The 19,647-nt window shown below is 56.9% G+C and overlaps 3 protein-coding genes across 4 annotated transcripts; 1 reads left to right on the top strand and 2 right to left on the bottom strand.

The window, feature by feature from the left end:
* The first annotated feature begins 1,247 nt into the window (after positions 1–1,247).
* On the top strand, positions 1,248–18,114 carry Necab3 (N-terminal EF-hand calcium binding protein 3). Its single transcript, XM_090352185.1, has 13 exons — positions 1,248–1,433; positions 3,190–3,214; positions 5,336–5,444; positions 6,064–6,089; positions 6,240–6,337; positions 15,665–15,801; positions 16,051–16,172; positions 16,322–16,401; positions 16,503–16,556; positions 16,823–16,935; positions 17,046–17,123; positions 17,499–17,590; positions 17,684–18,114. Exons 1-13 carry the CDS (start codon positions 1,311–1,313, stop codon positions 17,710–17,712), a joined length of 1,086 nt encoding a protein of 361 aa, XP_090208311.1. The 5' UTR covers positions 1,248–1,310; the 3' UTR covers positions 17,713–18,114.
* Positions 8,132–9,060, bottom strand: Actl10 (actin like 10). Its single transcript, XM_090352186.1, has one exon. The coding sequence runs from the start codon at positions 8,973–8,975 to the stop codon at positions 8,193–8,195; it is 783 nt and encodes a 260-aa protein (XP_090208312.1). The 5' UTR covers positions 8,976–9,060; the 3' UTR covers positions 8,132–8,192.
* On the bottom strand, positions 13,040–14,394 carry C18H20orf144 (chromosome 18 C20orf144 homolog). 2 transcript variants are annotated; one of them, XM_090352839.1, is made up of 2 exons: positions 14,075–14,394; positions 13,040–13,574 (listed from the first exon to the last, which is right to left on the bottom strand). In XM_090352839.1, the coding sequence occupies exons 1-2, from the start codon at positions 14,201–14,203 to the stop codon at positions 13,095–13,097; spliced, it is 609 nt and encodes a 202-aa protein (XP_090208965.1). In that variant the 5' UTR covers positions 14,204–14,394; the 3' UTR covers positions 13,040–13,094. The 2 variants fall into 2 exon arrangements, with proteins under 2 accessions (XP_090208965.1, XP_090208966.1); XM_090352840.1 differs by having other exon boundaries at positions 13,040–13,541.
* Positions 18,115–19,647: the final 1,533 nt, after the last annotated feature.

Here is a 19,647-nt window from a genome sequence, read left to right as displayed (position 1 = left end):
ACTCAGGAGGGTGATATCTGAGGATCGCAGTTGATGCCAGCCCAGGCAGGCAAATCCAGCTAGCAAAAAGCCGGATGTGGAAGTAAGTGTGGCTCAAAAGTATAGAGTTCTAGCTAGCTTTTTTTTTTTTTTTTTTGCCAGACCTGGGCTTGCGCTCAGGGCCTGAGCACTGTCCTTGGGCTTTCTCAAGCCTAGAGCTCTACCCCTTGAGCCACAGCACCAGTTCTGGCTTTTTTCTATGTATGTAGTACTGAGGAATCGAACCCAGGTCTTCATGCATGCTAGGCAAGTACTCTACCACTAGGTCCAACTCCCAGCCCCTAGAGTTCTAGCTTTAAGCAAGAGATTGAACACAAAAGTATTTTTGTTATAGAATGCCATGTGTGCAAAAGGCACCGGACGAACTCCACTCCTTTCCCAGTACTAGAGGTCACTGCTGCTAAGCTTACTGTGCTCCTTGCAGCTACCTCTAGACTTCAGTGAAATACAATGAGCCATGTTTGTGTTCTGCTACTTTCCAACCTTGGGATGCATGTATCCCCCTTTCCTCCCCCAATTGGGGCTGTCACTTTGGTGGAAATCAGGGCTTCCTGGAAGATCACTTTGGGTCTGAGAACAGGACAGTAGGGAAAGGGAGAATACATCCAATAGGAGATAGTATGGGCAAAAGCCCTTAGGCAGAGTGGAACAGTACAGAGGACCTGAAAGAGTCTAGTGTGGCTGGTAGACTCAGTATTGGATTTTACTCAGACAAGTAGTCCTCAATCGTATTGATTCAGTATTTAAACCTCTAGCTGCTGTGCTGGGCTGCAGGGTGGCCAGAGAAAAATGGCTGGGTTGAGCTTGCAAATCCCAAAGAGGGCGGCCCTGAGACCTGGGAAAAGAAGATGGACCATTCCCCTTTCGATCCTTTGTGTTCAGTAAGTCTCCAGTCCTTTGGGGATGTCCACGGTTACCCCATTTGATAGATGAGCATGAGCAGCTGAGGTGTTGGAGCCATGTGGGTTTCCTCCACTCTGGATCGTGGTTTGCTTTTGCAGTTGGTTTTGTTGGCGGGTGTGCGCCCCCCGTCTCTGGTAGGTGCGCGTAGCCGTACGTTCTGCTCCTGGCTGGCTGTCATATACTCGGTGAGATGCTGGCAGCTGGAAGGGGCGTGGTCAGTGGCCAGCCGGAGGGGCGTGGCCAAAGTTTGGGCCAATGAGGGTGTGCCCCGCCCCCAGCCCGAGCCCGGGCGGCCCGAGGGAGAGAGTCCAGCGGGTGCAGCTGGCCAGCCGACCAACCTCGGATCCCTCTGAGCGGGCAGCGGCGCCATGGCGTGCGCAGGACTGCTCGCCGTGTGCCTGCTCCGGCCGCCCGCGCCTGAGCCCCCACGGCCCCCCACCTTCTTACCCGCACCCGTCTCCGGGCCTGCTGGACACGCACTCTTTCAGGACGTGAGTGGGGCATGCGGGCGGGCGAGGGGCTGTCTTGGTGTCCATCTTGTGTCCTGCAGGGCTGTCTGTCCCCGCCCCTGTTTCCGTATCTCCTGGCCCCATCTCTGTTCCTGTCCCTCCATGTCTCTTGGCCCTGCCTCTGTGTCTCTGGATTGCTCTGCTTCACATCTCTGATTCTGTTGTTGCAGTGTCTCCCCCTTAGCTCCTCTCCATCCTGTCTCTGCCTCTCTTGTGTCAGTTCCATATTGCTGTCCCCTTCTCCCTTCTGCAAACTCCCCTCCATCACCTCAGCTGGTGGTGGCTGTCAACAATTAATCACAGCAGCAGGGGCCACCATGCTCTATGTCGGGCCAGGCTGTCCTGACCTGGGTGGGAGGGGGAGACTGGACACATCAGGTGTCCTGTGCTGGCCCAAGAGCTGTCCACAGTCACCCTCGGTGGCCTGGGACACTCCTTAAGCAGCAAGTGTCCCAGCACCCCCTTTGTGAGACTGTAGAAGAGTCTGGCTTGCCTCAGTCACTGCCCCCATCTGCCCTTCATCTCTGTGCCCAGCCCTCCTGGCTCCCTCCTGCCTGTACCCCAGGTGCCCACCAAGCAGGCTGAGCTGCTCTGCCCCCTCTGTCTCAGTGACTCAGCACCTTGACCACTGCTATTCAGGCAGAAGGGGATCTGACCCTCCTGTCCCCATATGAGAAAACCAAGGCCTAAGGGTTTTGTTCTAGGTCACACATACAGAGTCGGGGGCACAGTAGGGTGTGGCCCTTAGTTGTCCCCATTCCCAGCCTGGTGCTCCTGTTCCTTCTCACCCAGTATCTCCATCTACTGTACCTACGCTGCACAGAGCTGCTGTGTGACCCTCAGCAGTATCTGACCTACTCTGAGTCAAGCTGGATGTTGGATCTGTTCTTTAGCCTCACTGATTCTGAGGGGATCATCCCCCAAAGGAGCTTGCCACTCAGGATTTGGAGCTATGAAGGCCCCCTATCCAGACCTGGCCTATACCTCCTTGTAGGCCTGCTGACTGCTCTTTGCTGGGCTGCTTTGGGGGACCTGGGGAGTCTCTGGTCCCTGACAGAGGGACCAAAGAACAACTTGCCTGACATCTCCCCCTCTGTAACAACAACAAAAAACAAAAACCTTGTCTTATCTCCTTTTCTCTTACACATACCTGTCCATGCCCTCATGCTGAACTGGCCTTGCTGGAATCCCTAGCTCTGAAAGGGTTAAACCCAGGGGGCTTCTCCATGGCCACTAGGGAAACTGAGGCATCTGCAAAGCAAGGACTGGCCCCTGCCTGTGTGTTAACATCTTCAGCAAGGTGATAATTAAGAGAGGGAGGAGGCTGAGCTGGACTAGATGGCCACACAGCAGAGATGGGGTTCATGTCTGGGACAGGTGCCCAGGATCTTTGGGCCGCATCTTGGCCTATATCCCCAACTTTCCATAGGCCGGGATTCTGCCAAGGGCTGATGCATCAGATAGAATTGGGCTCCACTCCAGCTGTGGGAGGCAGGGGTGTAGGAGCTGGCCAGGAGCACCCCTAGGAGGCCCTGCAGGAGAAGGGAGCGAGCAGCGGCTCCATGGGGTGTGCTTCCTGTGCTCCCCCACCTCACCCTGGAGCAGAAGTTCCTGCAGGGCTGAGCTGCAGGCAGTGTGAAGCAGAGGACAGCCAGGCCAGCTGGGGCTCTGTTGAGGGGGGGTCTCTTTCCTCCCAGCCCTCACGCCCAGTTCCACTCATGCTCCTTTTGTCCTCCAGGTTTTCCGCAGGGCAGACAAGAATGGTAAGTATGGTTGAACTGGAGCCCTACAGTGAGTGTGTGTGGTAAGTGGTGTGTAGGGGGGTAGCTGAGGAACATCAGAGAGGCTCTAGGGAATGTGAAGGGTACACAGTCTATTTATGGAGGCAAATCTTGGGGATTGTAAACAAAATTAGCAAAGGCATCTCCTTTCCTTGGAAGGAGATCAAGGGGATGTGGTTGAGCCAGAGGCTAGAGGTAGGGGCTTTCTACACGTAATGTCCTGCCGCAGTAGTGGGAATATGATCTCATAAGCGCCTCACCACAGCCAGCTGGAATAGAATTTCACCCCATTTCACAAAGGAATAGAGGCCCAGAGAAGTGAAGCAAGTTGCCTGGGGTCACACAGCCTGGAGCTGGTGGTTTTAGACTCCCTGTGGGAGGCAGCCTTCCACTGGGAAGGATGGGATAGTGGAAGGAAAGCCTGATTTTTACAGGGTTTCTCAAGCTGAGAGGACTTAGAGGGCACAGTCAACTCCAGCCCTTGAACAGGGGTAAAGCTGGTCTCTGTGTGCCAGGAGTCTCAGATTCTGGTCTAGGAAGAGCTCAAGGAGACCTGGCATGCAACAGGTTGTTGTCTCAGAGGAGTCAGCAGCTGCTGAACATCTGAGCCAAAGCAGCCACTCAACCTGGAGCCCACCTTTCTCTGGGCTTCTTATGTTTTTGCCCCCCCCCATTTTTTTGGGGGGGGTTTGGTTGTGGAGTGTGTACTCATGGTCTGGGCTCTATCCGCCGCCCCCACTTTTGTTTTTCCTCAAGGCTAACATTCTACCAATTTGAGCCAGTTTCCACTTTGGGTTTTTGAAGGGTTAATTTGGGGTAAGAGTCTCATTGGGACTTTTCTGTTGCAGTTGGCTTTGAACCATAATCCTCAGATCTGAGCCTCTTGACTAGGATTATAGGTGTGAGCCACTGGCACCTGACTTGTTTTCGCTGTTTTTCAATTTCATTTCATTTTTTTGTGGGTCATGGAACTTGAACTCTAGGCCTGGGCGCTGTTCCTGAGTTCTTCAGCTCAAGGCTACCACCTTATCCCTGGAGCCATAGCACCACTTCCCATTTTCTAGTGATTAATTGGAGATAAGAGTCTCAAGTTCTTTAGTGCCCAGGCTGGCTTTGAACCTTGTTCCTCAAATCAGATCTCAGCCTCCTGAGTAGCTAGGATTACAGGCGTAAGCCACCACGCCCGGCTACATTTGCCTTCTTGAAACAGGTTTATGTCCATACTCCTTGCCACTTCTGTTTGGGCTTCTTAAAAGTAGTAGGGACCTTTGATCAAGACATAATGTCCTGGACTGGGGCATAACTCAATTTATGCACAAGGTCCCTGGGTTCAATCCCCAGCACCCCGTCTCACACATAAAAGATACATATCCTAAAATAGGCTGTAACCCTAGCCCTCAGGAGGCAGAGGCAAGACTGTGAGTTCGAGGCCAGCCTAGTGCTTCTATCAACCACTTTCTCTCCGAAGAAAGACACATGCTCTTACTTCGGTCAGGGCACTTGTGTGAAGACCTTGCACATGTTCAGGCTGAATCCTGGGGTTCTGTACCCCACTTCTGCTCTTTGCCTCTGCTCCTGCATGTCCTTGATGGGGAAGCTCAGGCTTGTGCAGCCAGCCTGCTGCTCCAGCAGCATGTTCCATTAGTGAACATGAGTCTCTCATTCAAAGCTGTGCCCACAGAGCGGCTCTGTTCCCTTCCGCAGCTATCTTTGGGACTTCAGTCTTTTTTTTTTTTTTTTTTTTGCCAGTCCTGGGCTTGAGCTCAGGGCCTGAGCCCTGTCCTTGGACTTTCTCAAGGCTAGAGCTCTACCACTTGAGCCTCAGCACCACTTCCGGCTTTTTTCTATATATGTGGTACCAAGGAATCGAACCCGGGTCTTCGTGCATGCTAGGCAAGCACTTTAACCACTAGGCCAAACTCCCGGCCCCAGGACTTCAGTCTTTTTGTCCCCCAACAGTCAGGGCCCCCTCTGAGGTTGGAATTCCATGCCACCTGGCTGGGAGGTTGTGAATACTGGGAGGGGCCGGGTGGTGGTGGCGGCCTTGGGTGGAAGCGAGCATGGTGATGGCTGAGGGCTACCACCCTGTTGCCATCCTCGCAGATGACGGTAAGCTATCATTCGAAGAGTTCCAGAATTATTTTGCTGACGGGGTTCTCAGCACCCGGGAGCTGCAGGAGCTTTTCAGCGGCATCGATGGGCCTCCTGCCGAGTGAGTGTGAGATGGCCTAGCTGAGCTCTGGGCAGGAGCCTGGCCAGCTTGTCTCAACCCCAGTGGGTCCCCGCTGCCTTGGTTCTTTTTAGAGGACAGAGAGTGGGGAGCAGGGAGAAAGGTGCCAGGGCCCAGTGCCAGCTTTACCCACCCTCCCACCCCAGCTCCAGACTTGCTGTTACACTGCTTCCAGCTGGGACCCCAAAATAGCCAGGCCTGAGTCACCACCTCTACTCAGCTATCCTCTATCACTGCTTCGTGCAGAAACCAGAGCAGAGGATGGGACTGCTGAGCCCCGCCTGCCTCTACCCAGGGACGCAGGCGCCCAAACGCATGCCCTCCCACGCGTGCTCCTTCCCCGGGCTTCCTCACTCAGCATACACACGTATGTCACACACACGTACGCAGCTCGCCTTCCCCTCACTTCCCCTGTCTCCTCAGTCGAAATCCCAGACTAGCTGGGCGTTCAGGGCTCCCAAGAGTTGGAGTTTTATGTGCAATGCCCCCTTCCCCACTCACCGTGCACCCCAACCCAATTCTGTGCTAGACTGAGGAGTGAGTGTGGGGAAGCAGCGGGCTCGAGTGGTAAGGTCTGAAGAGTTTCTTCTCTTCCCTGCAGCAACTTAGAAACAGAGAAGTTGTGTGGTGAGTCGGCACACTGCCCTGTGTCGGGGTGTGGGGTGTGGTGAGGGGCAGCCGCTGGTGTGAGGATGGGCAGGATGGTTTGGACTGCTTGGCATCTGAGGGATTCCAGGTCAGGGAGCTGGGAATTCTTGGCGCCTCCTCTGTCCACAGAGTACTTCTCCAAGCACCTGGGCGTCTACCGGCCTGTGCTGGCCGCATTGGAGTCTCTCAACCGGGCCGTGCTTACTGCCATGGACACCACAAAGCTGGTGAGTAGGGGGGCTGATGGTGGGGTCCAAAGTGGTGCATGGGGGGCATGGTGCTGTGGGACCCTTTCCTGTTGCAGAGCTAGAGGCCTGGGTTCAATTCTGAAGAGGAAAAAAAAGAAATCCCACTTAGTGGCTTGTGCCTCATTAGCCTTCTGGTTTTCAGTTCCTTCATCATAAGTCAGAGATAATAATGGAGACTTTCTTGGTGCTTTGCTGTGACAAATGAGAGTGAAGGTTTTTTTGTTTTTTTTGTTTTTTTGTTTTTTTTTTTTCCTTATGGTTCCCAGCACCCAAAGCCTTTCCTGGCTTAAGTGGGTTTCTCTTAGTGGCCAGCCATTGTTGCAGGGGGCTGTGAAGCCAGGACCAGCAGGTGTGCTTATATATGCCTACAGGCTGTGCTTGCACACGGAAGGGGCTGAGCCTGAGGGCATCTTTGTATACTCAGGTAGATGTGTGCCCACCTGTGGGGGCACCTGTGTGCAAAGTGTTGACCAATTGGGTCCCAGGCCTTCACATGTTGACTTTGAAAAAATAAGCCTCCCCTCCTTTTGTGTGAAAGGAGCTAGATGCCAGTGGCTCATGCCTGTAATCCTTCTCAGGAGGCTGAGATCTGAGGATTGGGGGTCAACGTGAACTGGGGCAGAAAAGTTCCCAGGAGACTCTTATCTCTAATTCACTACTCAAAAGCCAGTAGTGGCACTAGCCTTGAGCACAAAGAGACTCAGGGACAGTGCCCAGGCTCTGAGTTCAAGTCCTATGACTGATAAAAAAAAAAGGGCGGGGGAGAAATTTGGCCTAGTGATAGAGTGCTTGCCTAGCATGCATGAAGGCCTATATTTGATTCCTCAGGACCACATAAATAGAAAAAAGCTGGAAGTGGTGCTGTGGCTCAAGTGGTAGAGCTCTAGCCTTGAGAAAAGTCTAAGGACAGTGCTTAGGCCCTGAGTTCAAATCCCATGACTGGCAAAAAAAAAAACCTCAGCTGGGTGTGGTGGCAGCTCACATCTGTAATTCTAGCTATTATGGAGGCTGGAATCTAGAGGATCATGATTTGAAGCTGGTGGGGGCAAAATGTTCATGAGACCCCTTCACAACCCATAGCTGGGTTCAATGCATGTGTCTGTCATTCCAGCTACATGGGAAGTGTAAAATAGGATTATGGTCTAGGTGGAGGCTCAGGGAAAAAAAAAAAAAAGACCCTGTCTCTAAATAACCAGTGCAAAAAAGAGAGCTGGAGTGGTTGATGCTAGAGAACCTGCTTAGAAAGCACAAATTCCTGACTTCAAACCCTAGTATCAAGCAAAAAGGAACTTTCATATCCCTTTGTCTGTTAGCTCTTAAAAGTGTGGGTGTGGTGGGAAGGTAGGGAGGGTCCTGGGACTGTGCCTGAATCAACTGTACTGGTGCTGAAGATCCAGTCCAGAGCCTTGCATATATTAGGGCACAGAGAACTCTACCACTGGAGCTGACCCTGTCCCGATCCCAGTTATCCCAGAATCCGAGACCCTCAGCAAAAGATCACCTGAGCACACCTCAAGAAACAAGGCTTTCCCTGGTTGCTTTCACGGAGATTTAATCATCCTTCAAAGCATTGTCCCCTGGGCCTGGCATGGCCTGGCAGATGGGCGGCTGGGTTACTATTCTTTGAACTGGCACTGGTTTGAAGGATTCAAAAGCAGTGTCAAAATGAAAGCCTATCTTCGCGGCCCAGAAAGGGATGGGTGTGGCCCACCCCTCCTGCATAAGCCTAGCTGCCAACACTTGAGACTTGATCTGGAGCTGGGTGTATGGATGGCTTGTAGCCACTGTTCCTGCAGGCCCCTGGTGACACCGTCGCCTTCGTCCAGCACCACCCTCAATTGAATACTTCGTGCACCAGCCTGCAGCCGCACTCCTGGTACATGGCCTGGGTCATCCAGCCTCGCTGGAAGGAGTGCAAGGAGGCCACCATGGAGCCTCCGGTCCACACAGCCGTGCCACGCTCCGGCGTGGCCACCAGGCGGGGCTGTAGAGCCGGGTAACCGTGCCGCCGGCACTGGGCCTCCAACTCTAGATGCAGGCGTTCAGGGAAGCCAGGAAAGAGCGTGGAGCCACCCGCCAGCACCACGGTGTTGGCCAGCCGTGCCCGCAGTGTCGACGGCATCTTCTGGAGGGCCTGGAAGGTCAAGGCGGCCAGGCCCGACTCGTCTTGGCCGAGCAGAGTGGGCTGGAAGATGGGTTCCGGGCAGCGGAAGCGCTCGTGGCTGAGGTGCACGGAGCACCCACTGCCCACGGGGAAGGAGACGGGGTGGTGGCGCCCCGGGTCGTGCAGGTCGCCCTCGAAGTCCTGTGACACGTAGCAGCAGCGCTTCTTGAGCTGGGTGATGGCTTTGCGCGACAGCGCCCGCACGGGCAGGTCTGGGTGCGCGGCCGCCAGCAGCTCTCGCAGGTAGCGCGACAGGGCGCTGCCACCCACGTCCAGCCGGAGGGTGGCCTTGTGCCACGAGTGGCCCGCGTAGACCGGCGTGGCGTGGCACACGCCCGCGCCCGCCTCCACCGCCAGTCCGCTGAGCGCGCCCGTGGAGCAGAGCGCCAGCAGCGAGGAGTTGGCCATGAGACACGCGGGCACCGCCAGCGCCTCGAACAGCAGCTCCGCCATCTTCTCCCGGCTGTCGGGCGGCGCCGACGGGGAGTCGCTCACCAGCACCGGCCACTGCTCCGGGGACAGGCGCAGGCCGCCCACCAGCAGGCGCTCCCACAGCCCCTCCAGCGCCTCCCAGTCCGCCACCAGGCCGTGCTTGATGGGGTGCGCCCGCGCCACCCCGCTCGCCGGCTGGCCCGGCGGCGCCGAGCGGTCCCAGCTGGGCACCAGGCTCGAGCTCTTCAGCACCACGCGCGGCCGCTCCTCGCCCGCAAAGCCCGCCTTGGTGAAGCCGGAGCCCTGGTCCACCACCACCGCGACGTGGCCCAAGGAGGGCGGACAGCGGACCTGGCAGCCCCGGCACTCCGGGTCGGTCCCCCGGCGTTGGCCGTGGCCCCGGTGCCTGGACCTGGGCGCCCCTAGGCCTCGGCCTCTCTTATGGGATTTGTAACCGGCCTGGGATTTACGCTTCGCCTCCTGGCTCCGCGGAGGCTCCACCTCCGAGGACCCACGCGGCTCCATTCCTGCTGGCGGCTCCGCCCCCGGCCCGCGGCCCCGCCCCTGGTCCTTCTCCCCGGTTGGGGCTCCAGGCTCCACCTTGGTCCAGGCCCCGCCCGCTCAGGGCTCACCTCTGCCCTGAGGCTCCGCCCCCCTTCCGGAGGTGGATGCCAAGTCCTGGACCCTGCGCAGCCGTCCGGAGGAGCCGAGCCGTGGGGGTGAAGGGGCCTTGTGGCAAGGCCATCTGGCCATCTGTGGACCCAGGAGTCTGGCCCCAGCTCTTAGTCTCCAGGCAGTCAGTCTCCTGGGCTGGACAGAAGTGGTTCCTGGATGAGGATGCAGCAGAGAGGACGTTCAGAGAAGGAACAGAAGAACTTGGATTCATTGTGACCTCAGCACTGATGAGCTGCCGCAGCCCCTCCCCCTCCCCAAGCTCCCTGGACCTTCTTTCTCCCTCTTGTCTGGTGCCAAGGGCAGGGACTTGGGCACCCAGACCCGGCCTCAGCCGTGTCGCACAACCAGTTCTTTCCCCAAACACGGGGAGAGCAGATAAGCTCTGGCCAAGTGTGTGACTTTTCCAGTCTAACGACACAGAAGCTCTTTAGATCTACCCACCTACCGCTGTCACCTAGGGGGCCTGCCCAAATTTGTGCTTCAGTTCTGAAGCCCACTGTGCAACCCTGAGCAAGGCTAAGCACCCTAAGGCTCTGCTTTTTCCTCTGAAAGGTAGTAAGAATTCTCACACAGAAGCCACTTCCTGTCCCTGTGGAGACTCTATTCTAGAACCATTTTGGTTAGAAGTAGAAGGCACTCTGATGAACTTTACAGTAAGGATCTACTTACAAGGACCTTGTCCTATGGATCCCAGTGGTGAAATCGGGTCTCAGGAACAAGGTCTGACTGTAGGGTTTTTAGGACACGGGGCTATGTACAGTTTCTGCATCGTGATTTTATTTTGATGTTAGCCAGGATGTGTTCATGGGCTTTGAAGTCAAGTTCTATGGAAGAAACTGATGGGGCCAGCTCTTACCAAGAAGAGCATGATTGCCCAGTCTGCACATGGGTGGTAGCACTGTCCGCGTTCACAGGAGGCAGGTGTGGTGCGGTGGCACATGCTTACCTGCAGGAAGCAGGAGAGTACACCTTTAGCAGCAGCTGGCTTAGGACTCTAGGCATAAAGATCTACCTGCTATGTCTGCCCAGAAAGGGGCATTGTTCTGAGGTTGGTAACCAGTGTGTGGCCAGAAGGCTGCATTTTTTTGTCCTGGTTTTTGTTTTGTATATTTTTCTTCATATCTTTTTTTGTTGTTCATGGGGCTTGAGCTCAGGGTCTGGGTGCTGAGCTTTTTCACTCAAGGCTAGTGTGCTACCACTTTGAGCCACAGCACTACTAGTGATTTTGTGGTGGTTAACTGGAGATCAGAGTCTCGTGAACTTTCCTGCCCAGACTGGCTTTGAACCATGATCCTCAGATCTCAGTCTCCTGAGTAACTATGAATATAGGCGTGAGCCACTAACGCCTGGCTATCTTTATATTTTTCTATACTTTTTTTTTTGCTAGTCCTGGGGCTTGAACTCAGGGCCTAGGCACTGTCCTTGGACACGTTTTGCTCAAAGCTAGTGCTCTGCTACTTGAGCCACAGCGCGACTTCTGGCTTTGTTTTTGTATGTGATACCAAGGAATGGAACCCAGAGCTTTGTGCATGCTTGGCAAGCACTCTACCACTAGGCCACACTCCTGGCCCTTCTATACTTTTTTTTCCCCCTTTTTCTTCTCAGTCCTAGGATTGAACACACAGCCCTCTATGTGCTAGACAAGCATGCTACACTGACCTACATCCCCAGTACATGATTTTGGGCATTATCAAGTTATTCCAGGCACTTGGTAAAACACAGGAGTTATATGAAGTAGATGTTTTTTTTAAAGCAAGAGTAAGGTGAAAGTACTCTCAGAATTTGTGAGAGGGTCTGAGCTTGAGCAGGAAGTGCCAAGGGCCTGGGGGAGGGATGGTATCTGGGATGATTCAGGGCTAGTTCTGGTTGAAGTTTGAATGGCACCTCCTATAGGAGGAGCCCTCCCCTAATGGACAGTTTTGAGTGGCAGATGCTGATTACATAACAGCTTTCTGCTGTAAATACCCATTCCCACAATGCATTGTTTCAGAATTAATATGCAGAGCCTAATGATGAAACCTTAATTATGGATGTTCCCCTCTAAAAGGCTACTTCAGTATTGCCGAGCACAGTGCTGTGGGGCAGGTGATTGTTATCAGGATGTGTAGACAGCAAAATCCCCCACTTAGGGAGGCGAGTTTGGGTGGGGTCTATACATAGGTATTGGGTAATGGGCGTTGCTGGGTTTGGCCTTAGATTTGTCTTTGCCTCTGTCATTCCGACCCTACTTTCTCTATAAAGTAGGATACTCCTACTTTAGCTCTATGTAGCCTAGGCAGGCTCCTCCTGCCACGACCACTCAAGTGCCGGTAGTATAGATCTGTGCCACAGTGCCCAACCTTGGGCAAGACGAGGGCTACGGTGGCTCTAGGGCTTGGAACCTGGTTTGTGACTCAGAGAGTGAGGAGCGGCAGCTGGCTTCTGCCAGAGCATGCTGGGCCTGGAGTAAGCCGCACAGGGGTGGCCCCCATGTGGCAGGAGCAAGGGTGAGAGAGGGGAGCTGGGGCTGCACTTCATTACAGGTTTGGGCTTTCCCCAGAGGGTGGTGGTGGACAGGCAGCTGGCAGGAGACACACCTGCCCTGCACAGGATTAGTTCGGAAGAAGCCTTTGGCTAAATGGAGAAAGGGGATGGGTGGATTCCGATACTTCTTCACGTGCTCACTCTGATAGGCGCTGACGTCCTTGGGAGTTACTGGAGGGGAGGAGTGAGGGGCCAGAGGACGGGGACCCCAGCTCCATGACTTCAGTACTCCCACAGCCCCTCAGACCTCACCCCGGCCGGCAGTGGGGCCCTCGCTGTTCTTCAGCCTGTGCCTGGGCCCTACGTCTAAGGAATCCCCCCCCCCCAACCCCAACAATTGTTCTGGTGCTGAACTGGGGCTTGAACTCAGGGCCTGGGCATTGTCAGGCGTGGCACACCACCCCTTGAGCCACGGCTCCACTTGTGACTTTCTGCTGGGTACTTGGAGATGCGTGTCTCACCGACTTCCCTGCTTGGGCTGGCTCTGAAACCTCCGTTCTCAGATCTCGGCCTCCTGAGCAGCTAGGGCCACAGTGTCAGCTTGCCAAAGGGATTTCTGACCATCGGGCATTCTTCAGGATGGAGATCCTTGGCTGGAGACAAGTCTTTCCTTCTAGCATGGCCCAGCCCGTGCCGGGCCAAGTCTGCCTCCTTTGCGCCTACAGACCTGACAGGATCGGAACCCAGGCTCGGGGTCGGGGGTCCTGGGCTGATCTGGGCCGGTGCTGGGGCGGGGAGGGGGCTGTGGCTCGGTGTCGCAGGAAGGCAGAGCCGTCTGCGGCTGCTCATGGTGTCTTCCGCGCCTCCCCGACGTGACCCCCACCTCTGGCTTTGCTCCCGGCCTGCCAGGCGCCCCCGAGGCCTCGCAGAGAACTGGGGGAGGCCGGTTGCTATGCACGCTTTATTGGGCCGAGTCCTGGGACCGGGGGCCGCGCCGGGCCTTCAGGGCCGAGGGCGAGGGCAGCGGCGCCGCTTGCGGGGCTGCTCTTCGCCGGGGTCGCCCTCGCGGTCCGCCTCGCTCTCGGTCAGCAGGCGCGCGTACAGCCGCTGCCAGTCCTGCACCGCCTTGGCGCCGGAGCCGGGCGCGGAGCCCGAGCCGGAGCCCGAGCCGGACCCCGCTCCGGGCGCGCCCGCCGCGCGGCGCCCTTCCTCCTGCAGCCGGGCGTCCAGCAGCAGCAGCAGCACCAGGATCTTCTTCATCTCGCGCGCGCGCGCGCACTCGCGCCGCTCGCCGCCGTCGCCCGCCCCTCGCAGCATGGGCGCCGCCGCCCGGGAGCCCTCGGGGACGCGCGGCGCGTCCTCGCCCGGCCGCCCGGGCCGCGCGCACGCGCCCGCCGCCGCCGCCGCCGCCGCCGCCGCTGCCGCCGCCGCCTCGGCCAGCTGCTGCCGCTTGTCCAGGGGGAAAAGCAGCACGATCTTGGTCTGGGAGTGGGCGTCGGGGAACAGCGCGCCTGGGGTCGGGCGCGCGAGCGAGGCCGCCCCGCGGCGCCCCCAGACCCGCCTCCTCCCCGGGCCCGTCTCCCAGGCTCCCCCCGCCCCCATCACCACGGGTGCCCGCGCAGGGCCCCAAGAAAGAGGCCAAGGGGGGGCTCGACCTCCCTTCTGGAAACCTCCCCCACCCCAGGCTGACCCACTGCGAGGGGACGGATCCCGCCCTCCCAGCCGGGGACTCCCGCCCACCCGGGCTCCGCCCACAACCTCTCCCCATTGGAAGAGAGGCCGTGGGGCTGCGTCCCCATGCCTGACCTCCACCCAGGGTCCAGGATGGGGAGGACCCCCCCTGCATCGCTCCCCCACATCCACCCGCCTCCTTAACCCTTCTCACGTGGATAGGTGGGCATAGGCACCCTTCCTGTCCTCCGGCCCCAGGGCCTCTGTGCCAGCCTGTCCCCAGGGCCTGTCCCCCACTTGCCCTCACTCACACTTGGCTTCTTCCTCTTCAGGTGGCTAAAGAACTGCTGTTTACTGCGGCTCTTGTCCATGTCAGGCGGCCTCTCTTTGCGGGCCTGCTTCGGTGCCTTGGTCCTCTTGTGGGAATTGCTGTTTCCCATGGTGGGGGCTGGTCACCAATGGGGGCCACAGCCCATGCTGCCTCTCCCCTGCCCTCTAGCCAGAGGGCCTGACTCAGCTCCGCCCCATCTGCGGAGCGGGTATTGTGACCTCATGGGGCAGCTTCCTGCAGGCCTCCCCAGGGGCCTCCGGGTTCTACTTTCCGCCTGACTTTTCCTGGCCTCAGTTTCCCAGCTGTGAAATCAGTTGTAATGATCATAATGAATCTGTGTTTATGAGGTGCTCAGTGGTGAGTGGGGGGAATGAGGTAAGCTTGGGTTTGAATTCTGGCCCTGACAGGAATTCAGAGCACTTTTCCTTAGGACCATGCTTTGCCACCTGAGCCACTGCTCCACTTCTGGTGTTTTGGTGGTTAATTGGCGATCAGACTCTCACAGACTTTAGCCTGGGATCCTCAGATCTCAGCTTCCCAAGGCAGATCATAGGCCTGAGCCCTGGCACTTGACTAGATTCCTTAGTTTATTGGTTTAGCAAAGTGATGACAGTTCTGGGCTGAAGAACTTGTCTTCTAGCACTGGACAGAAGCCTAGGGGGCACCTGCTGTTATCAATCCTGATTCATAGATGAAGAAGCTCATTGGGGAATCAGAATCCCAAGATAGGCAGCACAGGGCAGGTACACGGTCTGGTTCCCTATCTCTGCCCACCTGGGAAAGGATTTGGAGGGGAGGCTTGGGTCAGTGTGGTATGTGTACAGGCACAGGCTGTGGACAGTGATGTGGTTGTCTTGTGTCTATACTTCCTAGCAACAATACACAGTACATGTTAGATGCATGGATAGTTGGATACATGACTGGATGGTTGGCTGTAGGAGTGAATGGGTGATGAGTGGATGGATGGGTGGGTAGATAGATGGGTGAATGAGTGTACGGGTGGATGGAATGGGGTGGAGGGGGAATGGATGTATATTTAGATATCACATATCTTCTTGCCTTGAGTCAGAATGGCTCTTGGATGGCCTGGATCTCCACACTAGCTCTCTCTGCCTGACCAAACCTGGCTGTCATGGATTTGAGGTCCAAACAAGGGCGGCATCCTAGTGGGCAGATGCTGTCTGAATGGGTCACATCTGGAAACAGAGGCCAGGCCAAGAGTAGGGCCCTAAGCCTCCATGCTCCTGCTGTGCCCTGTTTTTTTTTTTTTTTTTTTTTGCCAGTCCTGGGCTTAAGCTCAGGGCCTGAGCACTGTCCTTGGACTTTCTCAAGGCTAGAACTCTACCACTTGAGCCTCAGCACCACTTCCGGCTTTTTTTTTCTATATATGTGGTACCAACGAATCGAACCCGGGTCTTCGTGCATGCTAGGCAAGCACTCTACCACTAGGCCAAACTCCCAGCCCTGCCCTGTTCTTTATACACATGGGAGTCCACCAGACAGGCGGCACCCTTCTCTGAAATGTATGTCAGGGTCGGGGGGATGCTGACGCTGCCTCCTCTGTCCCCAGGAATATGAGCAAGCTTCCAAAGTGGACCAGTTTGTCACTCGCTTCCTGCTTCGGGAGACAGTGAGCCAGCTCCAGGCCCTGCAGAGCTCCCTGGAGGGGGCATCTGACACTCTGGACGCCCAGGCCCGTGGCCTGCGGTATGTGAGGACCCTTCGTCTCTGCGTTCTGAGTCCCTTGGTGACGTCACATTCTGCATCCTAGCATCCTAAAGGCCACTTTCTTGGGTGGGACAGCCATGTGTGGGTGAGGTGGGGTGCCCGCCTTTAGGGCTGGGTCTCAATACTGCAAGAGACCTATTAGTGTCCCCAGACCTGGTCCTGTGCTGGGACCTCTATCCTTGGTCCTGGGCGTCTGGGGGCAGTGGGATGACCCTCTACTTCCCCTAGGTTGGATGAAGTGAATGTGGAAGTTCAGAGCAGGCCCCGAGGAGGCAGCCGGCGGACGGGACGCAGGGCTCTGAGGACCATCAGCCGGTCACCTACCTGGTCTCCTGGCTGCTCTGACATAGGTGCGCCTGTGGCGGGGGTGGGGGGGCTGGCTTCCCAGGGTCCAGGGCAGGTATGTCCCACCCATTCCCACTGGTCCCAGTTTGTCCTGAGAGGCTTCCCGGCTCCAGGGGCCATTGGCTGATGGCCTCTGGGCCTCCCCCATCCTCAGGACAGAGCTCCGAGGCTGAGATGCAGTGGCGGCTGCAGGTCAACCGTCTCCAGGAGCTCATAGACCAGCTTGAGTGCAAGGTGAGGGGCTGGGAGCCAGTGGCTCTTGGGGCAGGCCTGCCTGGTATCCACCCATACCGGGTAGTGCTGGCAGCTGGGCCCCTACTCTGTGTCCCCCCCAGGCTCCCCGGCTGGAGCCCCTGCATGAAGAGGATCTTGCCAAGGGCCCTGACTCGGTGAGCCTGAGGGAAGCAGGTCATCAGGCCAGAATGGAGGCCTGGTGTGACCAGCTGCCCACTGGCCCCTTCCCCAGGCCGGGTGGGATCCAGACTGGACCCGAGCAGCAGGGAGTGGTGGTGGCTGTGGAGGAGAGAGGCCATGGCTGGATGGAGGCACTGATGTTGGGGATGGAGTCTGCTGCAAGGAACAGCAGCTGACATCAGGAAGCACGGAGCCTCGCCCTGTGCCTGACCCGCGCCATGGCTGCTGGCTCTCTCCTCAGCGCGTCCTTGTGGTGCAGAGGCAGGTGCAGGTGGCTGAGGAGGCCCTACAGGACTTCCACCGGGCCCTGCGCTGCTACGTGGACGTCACCCGGGCCCAGGGCCAGTGTCTGCAGTGAGTCTGATGGCGTGCCTGCCGTGGGGAGGGGACCGTGCTCCCACAGGATCCTGCAGGTGGGCGGATGTGGTCCCAGCCCTGGTCTGGCCCTGTCTTTGGCCTTGTAGTGTGTCTGCCCAGAAGATGGTAGAGCATGGCTCCTTTACCCTGTATGAGTTCTGGCAGGACGAGGCCTCCTGGAGAAGGTGAGTGGGTCTACCAGCAGACTGGGCCAGGCCCAGTGCCATGTGATTCCTGTCCTATCCGGGTGCTAGTGTCGTCCTCGGCAAAGCAGGGCTGCTGACAATCCAGCCCTGCGGGCTTCCTGAGCTTGTGAAGAAGTGGGAGCAGGTGCACAGGCAGCACTCAGCAAATGGCCTTTGCGCAGTTTTCACAGTACCTTGGTCAAGTGGACGACGTCACGTCCACCTCCCTCATTTCGCAGAGGGGGACACTGAGGCTAGAGCCATGCAGGGAAGAGCTGGGATACGAAGGCCCAGGGTGGGATGGGAGACCCAACCACGGGTGGCAGTGTTCTTGAGCCCATGGCTGCAGCCCAGGCCCCTCCACGGCCTCCCCAGGCACCAGCAGTCGCCCTGCAGCAAGGCCTTTCAGCGCATTCTCATCGACCACCTGCGAGCCCCCGACACCCTCACCACTGTCTTCTTCCCAGGTACGCTGTCACCCTGCCCCTCCTGATGGCCCTGCACCCGGGAGGGGAGGAGCCCCTTGTGGCTCTTGACCCTCCCCAACCTCTGACCCACAGCCTCCTGGTGGATTATGAATAAGAACTGAGCCTGACCTGCCTACACCAAGGACCCTGAGGCCCTGAGTGTCTTCTAGAGCCTTCTGCACGGGTCAACTCAGCACTGAGACCAAGGACTTCCCTTCCCCCACACCTGGGGCCAGGCCAGGGCCACTGGAGGAGCCTCTCAGCCCCGGGTCAGGGACTGAGCTGCTTGCTTCCTGTTGTTTGTTTACTTATCAGTGTATTTTATTGTTGGTAACTTCCGAGGTATCTGGACTTCCACCTGGCTCAGGAGGCCTGGATTGGGGGGGCCCCCCTGCCCCTGCCTTGCTCCCTTCCTTCTCTGACAGCCTAGTAGAGTCCTAGTTTCTTCTTGCTGTTTCGGCAGCCAGGCTTCTCCTGCTCCCCAACCAACGAGAGAATCATCACTGCTGCTCAGGGACCCCCCCCCCACCCCCTTGAACCACAACCTTGAGATGGGACCAGATCTATCTGCAATGTGGGGTAAGAACCTGGGTGTCCCCATCCTTCTACCAGGCTGGTTCTAGACTTTTCCAGCAACTATGGCTACACCAGAGACCTCTGGAGAATCCTGGGTTGATTTGCATGTCATTTGCATACCATTTGCACGACATACCCCACTCATTCTCCAAGCACTGGGAAAAGCCCTAAGTTGACCTTGAAAAGTAGCAATAATTTGGGCCTAGAGTTGCCTGCTGCCCCTCAGAGCCCTGGAACCCCAGCCTCAGAGCCCAGCACAGGGGCAATAAAAGGCATTGGTCATCACAGTGACGCCTCCTCATTCTTCCTGCACCCCTGGCCTCCCTCACCGGAAAGGCAGTGTGGAAAGAGTCAGTCTGGGGGCCAGGAGTGTGGCCTAGTGGTAGAGTGCTTGCCTAGTATGCACCTTTGTGCATACTGGGTTCGATTCCTCAGTACCACATACTCAGAAAAAGCCAGAAGGGGTGCTATGGCTCAAGTGGTAGAGCTCTAGCCCTGAGAAAGCACAAGGACAGTCCTCAGGCCCTGAGTTCAAGCACAAGGACTGGCAAAAAAAAGAAAAAACGAGTCAGTCTGTCTCTGTCTGTCTGTCTGTCTGAAGCCTGAAGCTCCCCACACTACAGAGAGGAGACTTGAGTGCAGCTGAGGCAGTTTCCTCCATCCAGGAATCCCATGGGCCCTGTGACAGGGCCACGACATGTCTAGGGTATGCCCATGCTGGGTGGTGGGGACTCCAGCGTCACCCACACATGACCCTCTTGGGGTTGCAGAGAGCTTGGCTGGATTCCTGTGTGGAGACCCCTCTCCAGACAAGGCTCCCCACGAGCCTGGTGGGGATGCCACTGCTGCCTGACACGGAGCAGAGGCAGAATGGTGGGCAGCCCTGGTGAGGGGACCCACAGGGGTGTGTGACACCAATACCACAACTGCACAGGACACATCTGACCTGGCCAGAGGCATGGGGTGGGAGGCAGGAAGGGAGCTGCAGATGAGCCAAGAAGGTCCATCCGCCGAGCAGGGGCAGCATCCTGCGAGCTGCAGTGCAGACAGGAGACTGGAGGCCCAGGGGCAGAGGACTGGGGAGTGAGGACGGAGGCTCGACAACGTCAGGGCAGACTCACAAGCCTATCTTCATCTGTAACACACACTGTGCACACCCTCCACACCATCGATGCATACACTACACGGCACACACCCCACGGATTACACACCACACAGAACACACTTTGTACTGCACGCCACACACACTCTACACCATACACTCCACATATCACACACACCACACATAGTACATACACTGTATCCACTACACACCACACACTGCACATCACACACCACATACTCCACACCACACACACCCTACACACAGCACACACATAGATACTATGCACGTATATTACATCCAACATACACCACATCTTACACATCACACACATTACATACACCTCAGACATACTACACAACACACACTCTACACCACA

The sequence above is a fragment of the Megascapheus bottae genome, chromosome 18, assembly GCF_031878675.1.
Source record: "Megascapheus bottae isolate mThoBot1 chromosome 18, mThoBot2.hap1, whole genome shotgun sequence".
Taxonomy (NCBI): Eukaryota; Metazoa; Chordata; class Mammalia; order Rodentia; family Geomyidae; genus Megascapheus; species Megascapheus bottae.
The sequence above is the reverse complement of the archived record's forward strand: the minus strand, read 5'-3'. Positions and strand labels throughout refer to the sequence as shown.